We start from the raw sequence: 17765 nt of genomic DNA, 5'->3' as shown, positions 1-17765 counted from the left end.
AATCCAGTCAAGAAAGCTGCCCGTGGCAGGAAGCGCCGGACTGCAGCACAAATGGCAGCCACTGCCAAGAAAAGACGGGATCGGGCACTGGCCAAGGCGAATGAGCCAAGAGCTGTGCCGGAAGACCAGGCCGACGTACCTCTAACCCAGGCGTATAATCCCACGGCAGCCGCGGGTCCGCCGCCGCCCTCATCCAACCACGTGGGCACCGCCCGGAAATGCAGCCACTGCGGAATGGAGGGGCACAATCGACGGACCTGCCCTCAGGTGACTGCCGATCAAGGGAGGGGGACAGTTCCGCTGCGAGTCGAGCATTTTAGCTTATACTCGTAACGGTACGCGATCTACGTTCTGCACCGGATTGGGGTGGCCGTACCTTGGCGCCCGTTTCTAGGACTTGAACAACATGGACAGCAACACTGATGCACCTGAAAACAATTTCCGTGATGAATTGTTTTTCCGTTCCCCCTTGGTGGATGTGAGAATACTTGATTTCGGGCTAAATCCGGGCCCCCTCCAAAGTCCCCTCCAATGGACCCCCTCCAATTATAAGCGAGGATTTTAAAATTGTACTAACGTACAGTCAAGTATTTACTGGCGTACCCTCTCTAGTCTCTAGGCCCTCTAGGGGGAGCAGGCCGGGGCCAGGGCCGGACTGTGAGTAGGGATTATTGTGAGTTGTGATAATACCTACGAGTAGCATGAGAGGGCGCAGACGCGGTCATAGATCCGGAATTCCCAGGAACCGACGGGCAATTCGCCAATTCCTGCAAGGATTCCCGAGGATTCCTTCATCCCAGGAATTCCTTGGAAAGTTCAGGAATTGTGTGAATAGTAGTTTATGAGCCGTATATCTAGTTGATACAACATTTAGTTCCTGAGGATTCCTGAGGATTCCCAGGAGTCAGGAATTCCTAAGAAAATCCTGAGCCGGATCGATGGACGCGGTAGGTACCAGGGTTGGACTGATATCGGGATTCTGGGGCATCAGGCTGCACTGATATTTATCAGGCTGAAGTTCAGTGCAGCCCGAAAAATATCAGTGCAGCCTGATATCCGCCTGAAGTTCAGCCTGAACATCAAGACTGATATGGTAGGCAGGGTACCTACCTACCTAGGTACCTACCTACCTACAGACTCAGTGCGTCCTTGATTCCTTGTGCGTCATAGAGTGCGTACTGCGTCATGCATTAATTCTGCTCTCATTTCTGTCTATCTGCTACTACTATAATAATAATAATACCTCATTATGGCGTACGGGTATTGATACAACGTTTGCGGACACACGCCCGGACGGACCGACAGACCGACAGACAGACGCTACTCACTAGACAGACACGCACACAATTTCGAGCAATTTAGACCAAACATCTGTTCGGATCTCGTACACGTAGGGTACGTATCCTAGGATTAGGAAATATTCAATCTCAATTAGGGGTAGGTTGGGTAGGTACCGGTACCTATACTGTTCTCGTACGGGCAGGGCTGGCGCGACGGTCCGGCGACCGGCCATCCTCAACGTTTGGTGGCAACGTAGGGTAGGTAGGTAGGTGCCTACTGTAGGGACTGTAGAGGGTAGGTAGGGTACCTACCAGCAAGCTGACGAATCGATACCTAGGGTAGCGATAGCTGCGCGCTCGAACCAGGGCCCAGGCAGGCCGCAGGAGCTGGGCAGGAGGTTCCTCCTGCTCGAACCAGGAGCTAGCTCTGTCAGAATGTAAACTCTACGGCTGTACCCCTGCGTAAACCTTCGTACCAGCTACCCTGAAGTTACGCACTAATACACCACACCACGCGACACACACACTCTCCTACCAGCCTTCCCACATCTCCTAGACCTGACTTCTATAAATATAGCTGAACTGACCCTGTATACACATCCTGACAACCAACCAGACAACCTGACAACCAGACAACCTGAACAACAAGATACGATGTAACCACTCATTTCAGCCAAACTGGCTAGCGCCCACCTGCATACACTCAGACACACATTTTGACATGGTTTCGGAGCAGGTTTATCCTTGGATTTATCCTGAGAACTGATGACTCGCCTACAAGACACTGTCGCTATGGAATCTCAACCACCTGGACGGCCCCCTGGTCTTCCTCTATATTCTAACGTCACTGGATCGATACTTTCTTCTACCTGAACCTCTCTCGCCTGGACCTCTTGATCTTTCGCTGCCGTCATTCTGAACTGAACATTCTGGACAATACCTGGACATCCTGGACAAGACCTGGACTTCCGTTGCGGACACTACCTGGACTTCTCTTCTGGACAGACACGACCCGGACTTAGCTGGACCGACCGACACCTGGACATTTCATCTGGACAGACTTGGACATTCTGGACTGAAACTGGACCGACCCGTGTCCAACTCGCTCGCCGACCTCATCTTCGCGGAAACGCACCATCGCTCACCATCGCTCAACCTCGCTCAACCTCGCTTACCATCGCCGACTCTGGCAACGACTCCAACAGCCCTGGCCTCTCTCTCTGGCCACGTTCATCGCTAAACGCAACGATCGTCGACACTCGACTCAGCAAACGCTCTCTTCTCGCTCAACGTCTACACTCCCCACTCCTTTTTCGTCTTTCCCTCACATCTGCCCATCATTCACCACAGAAGTCTCGAACGTACCCCTGTACACCCAATACTCCCCCAACGTACACCCATTCACCCAATACTCGCGTACCCTATCATTTTCGAATTCCCTGAAAAACGTACCACCTACGCCGATACTCCGCGGTTTACTCGTGCTACAGCCGAGCGGGGGTGTCAGAATGTAAACTCTACGGCTGTACCCCTGCGTAAACCTTCGTACCAGCTACCCTGAAGTTACGCACTAATACACCACACCACGCGACACACACACTCTCCTACCAGCCTTCCCACATCTCCTAGACCTGACTTCTATAAATATAGCTGAACTGACCCTGTATACACATCCTGACAACCAACCAGACAACCTGACAACCAGACAACCTGAACAACAAGATACGATGTAACCACTCATTTCAGCCAAACTGGCTAGCGCCCACCTGCATACACTCAGACACACATTTTGACAAGCTCGCGAAGTAGGTATCTCCTCTATCTATAGTAGACAAGTGGCGCACGCACGGACACGGACCGTCCCGGGCCTGCGGCCCGGCCGGGCCTGCGGCCCGGCCTACTTTACTACAATATTAAGCTGAACGTGACAAACATACAAACGAACATACATACAAACAAACATACAAACTGACACCATTTCACTTTTTTAATTAATAAGGATACTCGTACGACGGTACGAGTATGAGATACTCGTATATGGGTACGAGTACTAGCGATACTCGTAGTACTCGTATAGCTCATGCAGTATCGCTAGGCAGTATCGCCAGGTATCGAGGGTAGGCAGGTACCTACCCTACCTACCCTACCCAGGCGAGCATGCAGTCAACAGTTGGTACGAGTACTAGTACGTGGCCTGGCAGCTAGGGCGACTGGGGGGAGGTGGCTGGGGTGTGAGCATTTGCCCTGCCTGGGGAGCCTGGGAGCCGGGAGCGGCCTCGAAATGAAACGGAGGTTCCCGTCCGCATGCCTTGATCGTCGAAACTTGACCTTCCTACAGGTTGCATGAAGAGTCTGGCCAGCGAGCACTGCGATCGAGAGTCCTTGCTCCTGGTCGTGTACAGCTGAAGTGGCCTGCCGCCCTTGCGAACTCGCACAGGTCAATATTTTACTGTCTCCCTTGAGAGTATGGGCGGGTGTCTCAAACTAGTCGTGTTCTTCAGCATTGCGACACCGGCGCTGTCATCTATGTACTGCGGCGATGAAAACTGCTACGATGTTCTGAAGGTCGGATATCAAGCTACTGATAGTGAGATCAAAAAGGCATATCGCAAGCTGTCACTAGAGGTACACCCTGACAAGAATCCAAGCCCAGACGCCCCTGCCCAATTTCAGCGGATAGCGACCGCCTACGAGACCTTGGCTGATCAGGAGAGTCGAGCAGACTATGACTATGCACTGGCACATCCAGAGGAACGAATGTACAATCACTACCGTTACTATAGTCACTATTACAAGAAAACTGTGCAGGCAGACGTCAGACTGGTGCTTGGGGGTGCCCTGCTAATCTTCTCTGCCATTCAGGTGTGTTCTGCAACCCATTCTATTCTCTCTATTGATTCCTGCTGCAGGGTTCAAATTTCCCGCCTGCTGAGGTTTATGCGATCCTGATATGATCAGTTACCAGCTGCATGGCATGGAGCATCATCACCCACACTGGTCTGTTGATGAATCAATAGCTATCCATCGCCCCCCCCCCCCCCCCCCCCTTGGCGGCCTGGCCTATTTGACACCCCTCATGTGCATGTCACGATCTTCTAGCCACGATGCACCATTGCACAGCGTCATCCTGGGCTCTGCCCTTCCCTTCAAGCTGCACCTTCTCATTTACAACATCTTCATCGAATACGCAGTACGGCGCTCGCTTGACTTCCTACAACACAGCCATGAAGCATATCAAGGCCACGCCTCGATACCAGCACCGGCTGAAACAGCTGAGAGCTGAGGCTGAAGCTGAGGCAATGGCTGCGGCTGGCCATGCAAAGAAGCCTGGTAAGGGGAAGGGAAAGTTGAAAGCACCAGGACCAATATTCATCAACGAGAAAGAGCTCGAGAAAAAAATCGATGTGAATGTCTCTGGTGGCTACAGCAAGCCTAAGATTGAGGAGATTCTGGTTGTGCGGTTGCTGCTGCTGCCCGTCCACTTGTCTCAGTACCTTCACAAACAATGGGTCTGGGTGTACAAGTACTGGATTCGGCAGGAGCCATACGATCGCCAAGCACAGATCTTTCTAACCTGTCAGCGTCTCAATATACCTATTGGATTATGGGACAGCCAGCCAGAAAAAATAAGGGAGCGCATCCTTCAGCACAAGATATGGATACCAGAGAATTACACGAAGTTCATGCGCGAGTGGAAGAATGGCAAGTAGTGTTGCATCTCCACACATGTAAGCTGTGACCACAATTTGTCATGCTTGTCCGGGCTGACAACTCTGTCACCGCCAGGACTCCATGCGCCCTTCAAACCTGCTTGCCCGGGTTGATACTCTCATCGGCAGATGCTCCAACTCACTTTCTCACTGTTGGCTCATAATCTGTGTGGTGCCTCTCGTATGCCGCACGAGCAACTTCTTGCAGCGGTTACCGGTCAGCTTCTTCGGTAGGTGAACACAGACCGGCCGAGCAAGTTTCCTGATCCATGTCACTACACAACAAGGCACACCCAGTCTGTTACCCATTGGACCTAGCATTTCTCACAAGCATCGTTAACTGCATAAAGCATATGCCGCTGAACTTGTACGAGGATAGCTTGCATGCGAGCATACCAACATATGCCGTATACCCTCCAGTGGATTGTCACGGAACGTATGAGTTGTATGGCTGCATTAGGAAACAGTCTGCAGCAAGGGCTGCAGTTGATACGCATGGCCCTCACCTCTCACTGCATACCCCACACGACTTCGGGCAGCTTATCAGCATAAAATCAGCGTTCCTTTCACACTCTCCTGCTTCCATCCAGTTGCGGCACATAGTCCTCCTATCATAACACGAATCCCCTGCAACCACTCGCTCCTGATGCCAAATCTCCTGGTATATGTCCTCTGAAAGCTTCACTGCCTGTGCCAAGGTCATCATCCTTCACAGCATGGCCAGCAAGGAAACGTTACCCGTGGATACTTCAGAATCAAGCATGAGGCCGAATTTTGAATACCTTCAGGCAGATTTCCATTAGGAACAGCGATATATCACATCGCTTGAGGTGTAGCTCGCACAGCGCTTCGTTCAATGTGGCAATAGTAACAGCAGCATAGAGGTGTTGCAGCCTGTCCATCTCAGATGGTCCGTCCGGGAGCTTTGAAGGGTGTGGGGGAGCCGGGAGAAGCCCTTCCAATCTGTCAGTCTGGCTCCTTGTGTCCCATGGCGGGCATTTCAGTGCATCCAGATGCGGAAACCAGTGCTTGTGGAAGCTGTAGTCATCACCGATTTGGAACTCTATCCCGTAGTGCATTACTGAAGGAAACCCTGATGCAGCACGCACTCAGTAAGCAACATCAGGATGTAGATTCAGACAAAAGGACTGCATCCCCACATGTGGGCTGACTACCCGCAATGCTGTCTACAGGTACTTCACATTCTAGAATCCACGTGTGTAGACCTTGAAATGTGCCAGGCAACTAGGGCGTGTACACCTGATGGGTGATAGCCTGGATACAGCATCATCGTATGGTTTGTGATATGCCAAACGTCAGCCTTTGCGCAGCCAAAAGAGTACCCATACATTTCGCTTATCCATGGCTTTCCACCTGGGCGCACGTACACATCTCCGGTGTCTGCCCATGCTTTTGGATCCTCACGCACCCTCTGCAGTTGTCATCCCAGCACCAGCATTCAGAACCGTCCTCTTTCGCTCATGGATACACAACATACATCGGATGATCTCAACCCTTGACTGTACATCCTATTCCATCATGAACGTACACAAGAATCCCCAGGAGTGAAATGTATTTCATAGCAGCCAAACATACCTGTGTATATTCCAACCACAATGGAGCTACCTGGTAAGAGAACCAGGAAATAAGTGGCATGCTACATACAGGAGCGCTAGCATAGCGACTGAGGATACACACACAGAAGTGGAGATATTGCCATTCGCCATGTGTACTGTGTAGTTTGTGTTACAATCCCCCCCCCCCCCCCCCCCCGCGCCCCAACCTCTCATTCTGGAAGCATATCAACGTGCAAGAGGCTGTGACAATATGAACAAGATGTAGACATGCGTTCAGATGGACGGGGAACAAGGCCATGTAATTGGGTGCCTACTCTGCGAAGATCGTCGAATGCCATGGACTGTACACCTGTACAGGTAATCAATCAATTGATGACCAGTAGCCTTAGCTGCGAAACATCATCCATTTTCGGTGTTGGGCAGTGCCGCAAGAGAATTTTGGATTCCAGGCTACTAGGCAGGTGTACCTCCGGCTTGATCACTTCGCCGCCCAAATGGACCGGCCAAGCTGTCATTGCGAGGTGAGATTTCTGGAATGTGGCGCTGTGCAAGATCATCATTCACCCCCTTCAAGTAGCCATAGTGAGCAGCCACCGCATGGCCAGGAAGCACTCCCAGGTCGCTTGGGACGAGGGGGCGGATAATGACCATATCGCTGTCCAAAATCAACACATACTTCTCCTTCGGCTGCACGTGTGTGACCCAGTGCAAAACTGTTCCTGCCATGTTGTACTGTGAGGCAACACACTGCTCAATATGATCTGTTCCATCGCAGTATTCAGGTACTGAGACCCACAAGGGGAATATGATGCGTATTTGGGGTATGTAGCATCAGCAAACCGGGGATCAGAGTGCCTCACACAGAACCCGCACTTACCGGGCCGTAGGCATCATGTCTGTTGAAGTGTGTGTACGAAGGAGTAACGTGGGTAGGACAGATGTCCATAGCTCCTGCATCCTTGAAATCTTGCCGATTCTCTTCTTTGCATGCCAGGAGGCGCGTGAATGAGCCTGGCATCCGCGCTTTACGGAACGAATACCAAAGTCCCACACTTTGCCACAGCAGCGAATTAAGCTTGCATTCCACGGGAAAGACAGCATGGAACAGTTCGCCTTCTGTCTGCTTATCAAGCCTTCCTGTGGGCCTGAGTTCTGAGCAGGACCGCCCTGCCAGCAGAACAGTGAACAGAGCTATAGATATCCAAGATGAATGAACTTGAGTCATTGCCTGTGAAGTTCTTGGAGATCCCAGGGTCCCACGGGCATGAGGCAGCGCTCAAAGACTGCTGAAACCTCTCCTGTGAACGTATGGCTGCATGAACAAGGGTCTCATAGTCGACCTTTCAATATCTGTTGCATCGAACTCTTTAAAAAACCGAAGGTTAAACACCCGAATTCTGCCTCCCGAGCAAGCCCGGCCGGGCGGCCACGTGCATTTGAAATCGAAAGTGTGATCGACGAGTATCGCTAGAGTATCGTTAATACTTATTAGCTGTTACTGTAGTACAATAGTAGTACGATTATCCTTAGTACTCGTAGGGTAGGGAGTAGGTACGTTGGAGATAATTTTTAGTGGATTTCCAGTTCTACTCAGGCCTTAGGCCTTACTATCACCGGTGTAGGAGGTCTCGGAGGCACAGCTATGAGTGCCAGTGGCTATACGGTGGCAAGGGACAAAATGCTACTGCTGCTCGGCACATTGGCGAACAGACCATACAATAGTTCACCACCAGAACAGGTTAATTCGGCCGTTAGACATTCACCAGAGTCATGGGCTAGCACCTCAAAGACACGGTGTGTTTGTCAGGTACGTGTAGGGTAAGAGAAACAAAAGAACAGCATACTGCCTACTACCCAGTCTGGTAAATGTGAGGGGCGAGAACTGTAAAGATCACAGCGTGATGCATTTAGACGTCGTAGCACAGTCTTGTGCAACTTGAGATGCACCCCTGTGGCGTCCGTGCTGAGTGCAACCCATAATCTGTCTAGTAGAGATGCCTGCAAACGGTACTGTGCCTAGCAAAAAGTCACCCTAGCCTCTCCACCAGGTCATGGATGTCAACCATCAGCCTTCTCTTGAAAGCTGTGATGGGCGGCTTATGGGCAAGGGCACCAATGACCCTTTGCTTCCTACCTAGTGCTATGCTTTGCACTATGTTGTGGGAGTGGGCGATGGCCTTGCCTCCGCGCCAGACAGCAAAGCCGACAAACTTGTGGCTGTGCAGGGCACTGCGCACGGGCCCAACCTGTTCTGCCGAGGCTCCGAAGAAGAGACTGTCTTTGCAACGTAGCGTGCCGTTGTACTTGTCCAGCTGCCCGTCGGCGTGCTTCTCCTCTGGGCAATTTCGGCCCTGCTGTACGTTTGTTCGTACTACTATAACTACAATGTGCTCTGGCTAGGGTTACGAGAGATGCTAGGAATCTGTTGGGGGCCTGGCACTGCCCCCTCCACTGTGACAATGCAGCAGTACTAGCTAGTGTGTAACTGTATGCCCAGAATTGTGTGCCACGCAATTGACTCCACACTGCTCGTACTACCAGTATGCGAGTTTGCATCACTTTCGGATTAATGCTGGAGCTCAAACAGTCCACAGTGTAGGAATATGTGTGGAGGAGCCATTGATGTTTTGAACATGGCTTTGTGCATTCAAACATTTCAGAAAATATAAAGAATAGGCTCACATATCTACCTTGCTGGCAGTGCTGGTTTGGCAGTGACCAACCCAGTGACCAACACTGAAGGTGGCAGTAACTGCTGGCCGGGCTTGTGCACATCATAAGAACTCTCTGCATGCAAGCAAGCCGCACCGGAAAAGCTGCCCGTGGAGCATGTGAATCGTGCGCAAGCACGGGAGACCAGGCCTGAATGCGAAACCAAGCAAGTCAGATTGCTCCCGGCACACAGTGGAAAAGTAAAACGTGCTCACAGATTGAGCATATATGAAGGCAACAAGAGTTGGGTTCATTTAAACCCTCCTTACCAGAGGGCAAATGATGTCCACGGATCGAATCCTCAGGTGAATCAACGCTGCCGACTTGAAGATGACATGCACCAGCTGCTTCAGGAGTAAGGGAGCCGATGTGCCACTGAACTATGCCGCGTGCAGGGCACCATTCGGCATGTGGGCGTGCCTGCAAGTAATCGATATATGAGCCTCAGGGAATGCTTTGCAGCCGCAGAAATTCCCACTCATTGAAAGTACCAAGTGTAGCCATCGCCTGCGGCAGTGTTATTATGCAAGTAACCACTGATAAAACAAGGGAATTTCAGAGAAACGCGAACGCCTGTCAACAACATTAATCTCATAAAAATCACCTTCACAGGCACTAGATTCTTACTGCCAAGCTCAACCTGCACGAAGACATCCTGCAGCAGAGGGCATGGAGGTAAGGGATACTTTTCTCTCCTGCGCAAAGTAAGGTTTCTCTGGCACATGCAGTTAATCCAGGGAGAGGAATATGGAGGAACAGAAACATGTGCTTCAGGAAAGGGAAAGCGACCCAACACAGGGGGGCTCTCGCGTCATCTGCATCTGACAAGCCTCCGGCACGGGATCAGCAATGCCCAGGATGCATCAGACCGGCAGCAACCAGTGTACACAATGTTATCCTCTATATATAAACTGGAACACCTAGTGTTTCCCCCTGACATAACACCTGATACGTGTTGCTGTTGGCCTGTGCAGCTGCACATGTTACCCAGGGGTGAAAATGAGACCATCCCCCTCAGATCTCCCTTTCAAATTGGAAAAAAAGAACCGAGCGAGCATCTTTGATCCGGTGTTCTTGGCACGGATGTGTAGTATGTGGTGGAAGAGATGGGAGCTTCCGCTATTTTGGCGTCAATCCCAAGAATTTCTACACTGGTCGTATCTCGGGAGCGTGCACACAACCGCTTGTATTCGCATGGAATTATACCACATGCAAATGGGCATCTGCCGAACTCCAAAATAAAACAGCGTGCAATTAGCTTCTGTGTAAATACTTTGCTGGTTCACCATTGACATCAAGCCCTGTGCAGGATATTTGTTTGTTTAGAAGATAGAGGTTTGTATGGTATTTGTCACGTACCTCAAGGGGGCCGCAAAGCATGGGAGACACTGCGTACATCACCGACACGAGCTCCGGTCCACCTACTTGGAACATTTGAAACAGAGTAAGAACTTGCAACCATGCCAACTTCTGAAACTGATGCTACATTGAGAAAACGAAGAATAAGGTCCATTTTCAGACCTGGAAGTGATCCAGAAAGTGCTCCGATGGACACCTGCGCAGTGCAAGGTCTGTTACTCACACTGCAAATGTTGGCTGCAGCACGCACTACTTACAACCATGGCATAGGTAGAGTCATACTCTCCAGGCTATTCACCCACCTTGACAACCATTGGGGGAGGCACTGACGAAGGAGGCAGTTGATATCGCAGCAGTGCCTGCGAAGGGCGTTTGCACTGACAGTGAAGAAAGCACATATGTACGCCAGGCAGGCAGTTGCTATGTGTTGGTGCGCACTAGCTAAGCTGTTGTCTTGATTTGTTGCTGCACTACAATGAGCGAGTATGCATCCGTGAGCCGAACCCCCATCCTGCAAACTTGGGCCAATACTATGCACTGCCACTGCACTGTGCCAGCCAAAGAGAAGTTACTGATATACTTGGATTGCCCAGCCATCAGCTGGGCACGCATGTCGCTGATGGCTGGACTCCGGCCCTGCCGCTAGCTTCTGAATCCCTCCATGCTTGGCAATATAGTGTTGACCCCTCCTGAATGTCCCTAGTCTGTGTATCGGCCTGGGTTTAATGTTGACACGCTTCACCAGTTGGAGGCAACATCTAGGGAGAAATCAGGTAAACTAACAGAATAAGCCCAAGGGAACACAAAGTACCTACCTGAGGGTGTTCAAGTTCGTCACCGGCATCAAATTCTGCCCGGTACGAACCTGGCTTTGTGTCCTGCAGGAGACACAACAGGTGGGAAGCTGCATATAGTAAGGCAACCTTGCGGCTGCAAGGAACAAATAGATCATCAGCAGAGGTGCCTCTGCTTGTTTTTGTGTGACAGGATAGCTTGCACAGAATACCTGCTCCACTCGGATATGCTCTACAATGCCTAACCAGTTGTCCATTGCCGAGGATTGCCTGGAGCCGTAAATCACATGGCTCCAGCCACTGATGATTAGAATGCTAGGAAGCACTTACCAGGCAGCCGGCTCCATCCTTCATTTCGGCTGCAAGCAATGATTTTTGCAAAAGCGGATAGACAGGGTGGCTTTCCGCTATTCTTGCTTGAATTGTAAATGCCGGAAGCGTTTGTGCTACCATGCCTGCTGTCATTTGCACCTCGCCGCTGATAGATGAAGACATCAGCATGTCACCCTGAAACTCAGCCTCCCATACCTGCCATCCAAAACAGTGACACCAGGGGCTCAGGAGGACAGTCTGACAAGAGCGATAGCTGCTTAAGTCTGACAAGAGGCAAGTTGTTCACGATCAACAAGGATCCTTGCGACTTGGTGCAGCCTTGCGACTCGATATCAACCAGGACACTGGAGCCAACTGATACAGCAGAATGATACCTCGACAAGTTGAAGCATGGATGGACTGGTGTTGACAGGAAGCGGATGGCGAAGAAAGTCAGACGCGGCTGCTGGAGTAACCGAAGCAATGGAAGGCTGCGCAAATGCTTCAACTGTGATGCTGGCCTGCCCCGCATAAGAATCCCTGTTCTGGTCACTATCGGGAGATGCGGGCAGAGCGCCGAAGTCTGTATATGTGCAAAATTGTAACAAATAAGAATCAGGAGCTCCACGGCATGATTCAGTTGACAAGGCAGGAGTGGTGGGCCATAGGAGACCTGGAAGCAATCGAATTGTGATAGGGGAAAGGGGGGGAAAGGGGGGGGACCTTTGGCCTGGGCAACATCCGTGGACGGCAGAGTGTTTGCAGCATCCGGCCCACCCCATCCGAATTCAGCAAATCCTGTCAAGGGCCAACAATGGCAATATGCCCGATGAGACAATCTACCGCACTGGTTACTTCCTCCGGTGACAAACGAAGAGGTGCGGGGTGGTTGAGACACACACCGGTTGTTCTCTGAAAACAAGCTGACAAGTGTTGTCACTATTCTCCCTTCCATCCCCATCCGTAACCAACAAATATGGGCTGTCTTCCTCAGGGTCAAGACTGACGTGCACGCAAGCTCGGTGAGGATGAAGACAGTTCCTTGCACTGGTACACGTGTGTGTGTGTGTGTGTGTGTGTGTGTGTTTATGAGAGAGTGGCACAAAACACCACAGCAAAAGCCTCTACATGGTGGATGGATCTCGGCGCAACCAGCGTCTCCAAACGTCAGGGGTTAGGGGTCAGGGGGCGGCTTGCCTGCTGCTGTACCAAAAGGAGCATCTTCATGCTTGAAAGATTGTGCCGGGAGCATATCAGTCGTGGTTGCCGAGTTGGAAAAGCCTGAGAGCAGAACAGAATCAAGAGGCGTCAAAACCTACAAACCGCAAGCCTTGGTTGCAAATGGCTAAACCAGTTGGTGCCCAGACAGTAGTAGTAATAAAATGCCAGGCAACCGCCAGAGGTACAGAAGGCTATCGCCTGTATAGTCCGCATGGTACCCGGACATCCATTAACAACAAATCAGAGTGAGACACAGCTTGGTGACAGAATCGGGGCACATGAAAAGGCTTGAGCACAGACCATCATGGGGGTCTGTGCTCAACAAGCTTTACATTGCTACAACAAGCAAGAAATCACCACATCGCAGTGGTTGTACAGCTCACCGTGAGTGGCATCTCCAAGAGCATGCATGGATGGAAACTCATCATGGTCAACAACCGGGGGCGCAGGAGCTCCGAAATTAGCAAAACCTACATCGATGCAAACATAGAGTGGCATGTATGCAGAAAAGACAAATGGCGGAAGGAAACAAGCAACACAATTCCACGAACGGTCTTACTAACAAACCGATCGGCACACAGACTCTGCTCGGCATCATGCAACTTCAGCTCCCATCAAGTCACAGGGGAGAGGGTCTCTGTCCATCGACTGGGGCAAGCTGAAACAGAAGTGGCCTAGACAACATGGGTAGAATAGCCAGGTGTACAGGTAGAGGTACCATCAGAAATTGCAGACATGTCATGCAACAATGCCGGAACAACTGAGGCTGGCTACGCACCAGGTGCGGATGAAGAGTCTGGGGCAATCTGCAAGTCCAACCAAATATTCGGGTTGGCCAATGGAAACAGAACATTCATCCATACATGAAATGTGCTTATGCATTTCATGCCAAGCAACAAGCAGCATCCGCAGGTGATCTGCATTCCACATGGTAACAGAGCCCAGTTCCGAGGGAGCCTGTTGCTGTGGAACGGCCGGCAGATTGAGGGATTGGCAGATTGAGGGATACAGCCCGGAACAAACACGAGTTGCAGAAGAAATCTGATCCAGCTGGCGAAGAGTCAACATGCTAAACACACCTGAAAAAATTCTGATTCATCAACTAGGCTACTGTTCCTGAGTGTCGTCTCAAAGCTCCTCTGAGGGTCCTGGTCTGTTGCTACCCCTGTTGGCACTACCAATGATCAGGCACAAATCATCAGAAATTGAAGGAGAAAGTCATGAACATGGAAGGCATGCAATGGCACCAGTCTGCCATGAATACCTGGAGGAGAAGACGGCACGTCTGCACATAACGTCGGAGGTGGAAAAGCAGACAATTGGTCCCTGAAGATGTCAATTATCGCAAACTTAGTTAGCAGCACTGATGAGACAGAGTTGAATCAGGCCATGTCTCAATACACACCACTCGTTGTCTCCGTTCTGGGAGGGACGGCTGCTGCTGGGGGCTGTGGTGGCCCCGTTGAAACCGCGCCAGTCCTGTATCAGTCAGATCGAATAAGAGTCACGCCATTTATATCCATGGTGACACAGACGTGAGGCAGGTTGGAAATTACGCAGCCAAGTTCTCCGGCTTACTACTTACTGGAGTGCTTATCCTACTTCCTTTTGGACTGGACTTAGGAGTTCTGCAGACAGCAAGTGCAGAAACCCCGAGCAGTTGTGTCAAAAGATATGGAATGAATGTGCTCGGAATGACTAGAAACAATCAACGGGCAGCGCAGCACAGCAGGCCACCTTGGGTTTACCTGTAGATGGAGCTACGTGCAGGAGAAGGAGGTATGCCAGCTTGTTTGTCCACCTGGAACACGAGCGGGCAAGTTTGGCGTGACAATATGGGATGAACGGAAGGAACCATGTGCATCGCCCAGCATAAACGGCATTGAGGGTTAGCTCAACATACTGTAGCATCTCCAAGCTTTGGGCCATCAACTAGTGATCGCCGTTGTCCGTGCCAATTGCCTCGGGGCTTGGAGCCAACAGCAGCTGCATCCACCTGGGTTTCCAAGCCGTCATAGGTTTCTGTTCAGCGGTCCACCTGGCCGAATACAACAACCATGATATGAGTGCCATGATTAGAAACAGGAAACAGTACCGATTGATCAGCCTTCTTCTTATTCTTCTTGTCTTTCTTGGAGTCCTCCGGAAACATAAGCTGCAGGAGCAGCAGGCATGAGTGAGTGAAGGTGAGCGGCCAGTGAAAAGGTTTAAAAGCTGAACTTGTTTCAAGAGGGAAATCCGTTTCTGTAGGGGCGAACCGTTAGCATGTTGGCGGAGACCACATCTGCCTGTGTTGGGTTGGTACCCAGTGTATCAAGAGCTGCACTGGTGCCAGCATATACAGCGGCGTAGTTCTTGGCAACCTGAAAATAGTCATGCACACATGGCGTGGGATGGTTGAGAACTGTGCATGGCCGTATCATGATCTGTCCTCATGTCTTATCTACCACTACCAAGAGACAAATACCACCACAATGCCAAGACTTCCTTTCCCCAGTCTCAACCCGGTGAATATGGGGTTTGCAAGAGGCAAGAGAAAGCACAGCTGCTTTGGCAGACATCAAGCAAAGCAACATCACACACAGCCATCCCCCGACCACCCCGGGCACAGCAAACCCGCACGAGAATGCATGCTGAGATACTCTTGTCTGCTGCTTTTGAAATGGTAGAGGGGGTGGCGGTGATCACGGTAGCTGTGGAAAAGGCTGCCGGCAATGCTTGCCATGTTCTCACTCCAAGGATGCAAGGATGGGAGGACTGACTGTGCAGTGGCATGTCAAGCTTACTTTGTCCACTGTGACATCTGTGCCACGACATGCTACCACCAGCTGCTTTGTCGCACCATCTACAAGCCGTACAAGTGAGAAGAGTGCGGTGCTTGGAGCCGCAATTCCGATGACATACACCGTGTTCACAAGTCGATAAACTGCATTGTGTCTGGGATGCAGAGGTGTCAGCGGCTATTGAGCGATGTCAGAAGAAAAAATGGCGGGGCCGGGGGGGGGGGGGGGGGGGGGCAGGCCAACACAAAACAAACAGATCCAATTGATGGCAATCCACTGCACGCATCAGGCATGTTCGAATCCACAGGGAGAGGTACTTCGTACCTGCCGTTGTTAACTGTCATGTGGCCATGTGTAGCACTCACAAACTGGTTTCCAGGCCTGCGAGTGAAATGTCAGGTACTGCATGTCTGCTGCTGTGTGTTGGAAAGGGGGTGGAGTAGGAAGGGGCTCCTGCTGGCAGGATGTTAACCATGCAGGATGGGAGCCATACCCCTCTGTCTCCAACTTTCCCATGGATGAGAACCGTGCCAGGTTTGCGGCCACCTGCTTCGAAGCTTCCTTCACATCATTTGAGGCTATGCCTCGCCTGAGAAGTGTATCAGTGGTTAAAAAGTTCAGTATCCATATGTAGTTCAAAGTATCATTTGGGAAGCAATGGCATAGGGGTGAAGCGATGAAACCAGAATCAATGACAAGCAAGACCAAGGCAAAGAGCAACAGTAGACGCACGTTTGCAGCATCATGTTGCGACCTCCACGGGGCGCGCAGTGCCACAGCCATTTCACAGCCACGAGCCATGTTTTGATACTAGTCACTTATTGGTACCTTGTCAACAAAAAGGGAAGATGTGAGGCGATGCGGCACGTACAGTGTAGGTCACCCATGAGTATTGTGATGCCCAGATTCTGGTCCTTTGGCAGTGCCTGGCAAGTGGATTCAAACACCAACCACCAAACTCACAGAATGCCAGGAGAGAGAGAGAGAGAGAGAGAGAGAGAGAGAGAGACACGAAAGGCAACAGGATTCCTCCGGTGCCGGCTTTGGGGGGAGGCTTAACACGTTGTCCTCCAGCGTTGTGTTTCTGTGGGTGCCCACCAATGCTTGCCACGTTGAAAACCAGTGTCGCAGGCCAGTGTCGCTGAAATGAACGAACACCCGAGTAACCCCCCCCCCCCCCCCCCCCAGTATCATAACGGTTGGAACCGGGGCAACTACCTGATAACGTCGGAATCGTAGGCGTCGAGAGGTGCTGGGGCGTCTTACAACCTCGATCTCAGGCCGACACATCGATCGCCTGGGGCGGTGGAGTTACAGAACAAATTCCGGCATCCCCCCCTCCCCTGTTGCAGGTAGCACCACAAAAATCTTGGAGGCTGATCATTTGTGTGCACTGCCTGGCACCGCCGACTACAGTAGGTACGTGCTAGTTCCTGATTGCCCGTCTACTGTTCTGCATCTGTCAGTGCGCTTGTGGCCTGCAAGTCTGAACTCTCGACGACCATGCACATGGCAGCTGGTGGCGAGGGAAGACAGAACTATAAAGTACTAGTATTTCCACACAGGCTGGCTGGTTTTTTATATCTATCTACATTTTCCCACGCTTTCCGTTGCTTCCCGTATGAACTTATTACACTGTTCCGGGGTCCGGTATTGGTCAATCTAAATCCTAATACTAGTAGTACTATAGTACTATAGTACTATAGTACGAGTATTGCTTACGGGTTACGTGATAGTGATGTACTCGTACACAAATTGAGCGGGAACCGATCGGGTAGGTAGGTAGGTAGCCGGTCGGTAGGTACCTACAGTACTGTAGGCGGTAGGCTAGTGGGCAGCGGCCAGCGGGGGTAAACGACGGTACGTCCGTGTACCCTTCAGTCTTCACACAGAGATGGGAGCGGCATCGGGCGGCGACATAGATAGGGCGGCGACATAGATAGGGTACAACATGATTTTAAAGGTTAAATCAGGTTCACTACTGGATAACGTTATGTTATGTTTCTACTGAGTACTG

The 17765-nt window shown here is 51.2% G+C and overlaps 4 protein-coding genes across 4 annotated transcripts; 1 reads left to right on the top strand and 3 right to left on the bottom strand.

The window, feature by feature from the left end:
* The first annotated feature begins 3746 nt into the window (after positions 1-3746).
* LOC142355163 (uncharacterized) lies at positions 3747-4990 on the top strand. The gene is made up of 2 exons (XM_075407416.1): positions 3747-4142; positions 4472-4990. The coding sequence occupies exons 1-2, from the start codon at positions 3747-3749 to the stop codon at positions 4988-4990; spliced, it is 915 nt and encodes a 304-aa protein (XP_075263531.1).
* LOC142355167 (uncharacterized) lies at positions 4978-6381 on the bottom strand. The gene is made up of 4 exons (XM_075407421.1): positions 6251-6381; positions 5773-6083; positions 5497-5678; positions 4978-5265 (listed from the first exon to the last, which is right to left on the bottom strand). The coding sequence occupies exons 1-4, from the start codon at positions 6339-6341 to the stop codon at positions 5202-5204; spliced, it is 648 nt and encodes a 215-aa protein (XP_075263536.1). The 5' UTR covers positions 6342-6381; the 3' UTR covers positions 4978-5201.
* A 639-nt stretch (positions 6382-7020) lies between these two features.
* On the bottom strand, positions 7021-7832 carry LOC142355162 (uncharacterized). The gene is made up of 2 exons (XM_075407415.1): positions 7445-7832; positions 7021-7299 (listed from the first exon to the last, which is right to left on the bottom strand). Exons 1-2 carry the CDS (start codon positions 7790-7792, stop codon positions 7021-7023), a joined length of 627 nt encoding a protein of 208 aa, XP_075263530.1. The 5' UTR covers positions 7793-7832.
* Positions 7833-9206: 1374 nt separating this feature from the next.
* On the bottom strand, positions 9207-17178 carry LOC142355160 (uncharacterized). Its single transcript, XM_075407414.1, has 26 exons — positions 16967-17178; positions 16481-16576; positions 16242-16337; positions 16073-16129; positions 15752-15902; positions 15224-15328; positions 15061-15120; positions 14869-14961; positions 14714-14766; positions 14551-14593; positions 14371-14444; positions 14230-14291; positions 14045-14139; positions 13744-13771; positions 13349-13435; positions 12942-13025; positions 12468-12542; positions 12140-12327; positions 11763-11960; positions 11454-11516; positions 10941-10997; positions 10801-10834; positions 10639-10700; positions 9884-9934; positions 9549-9699; positions 9207-9429 (listed from the first exon to the last, which is right to left on the bottom strand). Exons 2-26 carry the CDS (start codon positions 16492-16494, stop codon positions 9254-9256), a joined length of 2157 nt encoding a protein of 718 aa, XP_075263529.1. The 5' UTR covers positions 16495-16576; positions 16967-17178; the 3' UTR covers positions 9207-9253.
* Positions 17179-17765: the final 587 nt, after the last annotated feature.

Source organism: Convolutriloba macropyga, unplaced genomic scaffold, assembly GCF_964194025.1.
Source record: "Convolutriloba macropyga unplaced genomic scaffold, txConMacr16.3 SCAFFOLD_1672, whole genome shotgun sequence".
Classification (NCBI taxonomy): Eukaryota; Metazoa; Xenacoelomorpha; order Acoela; family Convolutidae; genus Convolutriloba; species Convolutriloba macropyga.
This window is presented reverse-complemented; position numbering and strand designations above follow the sequence as displayed.

Bases quoted from the DNA above. Each gene is read 5' to 3' on its own strand.
- LOC142355163 (XM_075407416.1), top strand. From the start codon at position 3,747: ATGGGCGGGTGTCTCAAACTAGTCGTGTTCTTCAGCATTGCGACACCG. The intron at 4,143-4,471 runs GTGTGTTCTGCA...TCGAATACGCAG, and splicing joins TAATCTTCTCTGCCATTCAG to TACGGCGCTCGCTTGACTTC.
- LOC142355167 (XM_075407421.1), bottom strand. From the start codon at position 6,341: ATGTATGGGTACTCTTTTGGCTGCGCAAAGGCTGACGTTTGGCATATC. The intron at 5,679-5,772 runs GTATTCAAAATT...ACCTTGGCACAG, and splicing joins TAATGGAAATCTGCCTGAAG to GCAGTGAAGCTTTCAGAGGA. The intron at 5,266-5,496 runs GTGAGGGCCATG...CTTGTTGTGTAG, and splicing joins TGTGGGGTATGCAGTGAGAG to TGACATGGATCAGGAAACTT.
- LOC142355162 (XM_075407415.1), bottom strand. From the start codon at position 7,792: ATGACTCAAGTTCATTCATCTTGGATATCTATAGCTCTGTTCACTGTT. The intron at 7,300-7,444 runs GTAAGTGCGGGT...GTTGCCTCACAG, and splicing joins GACATGATGCCTACGGCCCG to TACAACATGGCAGGAACAGT.
- LOC142355160 (XM_075407414.1), bottom strand. The intron at 16,130-16,241 runs GTATGGCTCCCA...TTTCACTCGCAG, and splicing joins GGAAAGTTGGAGACAGAGGG to GCCTGGAAACCAGTTTGTGA. The intron at 12,328-12,467 runs GTCCCCCCCCTT...GCACATATACAG, and splicing joins GGATGTTGCCCAGGCCAAAG to ACTTCGGCGCTCTGCCCGCA.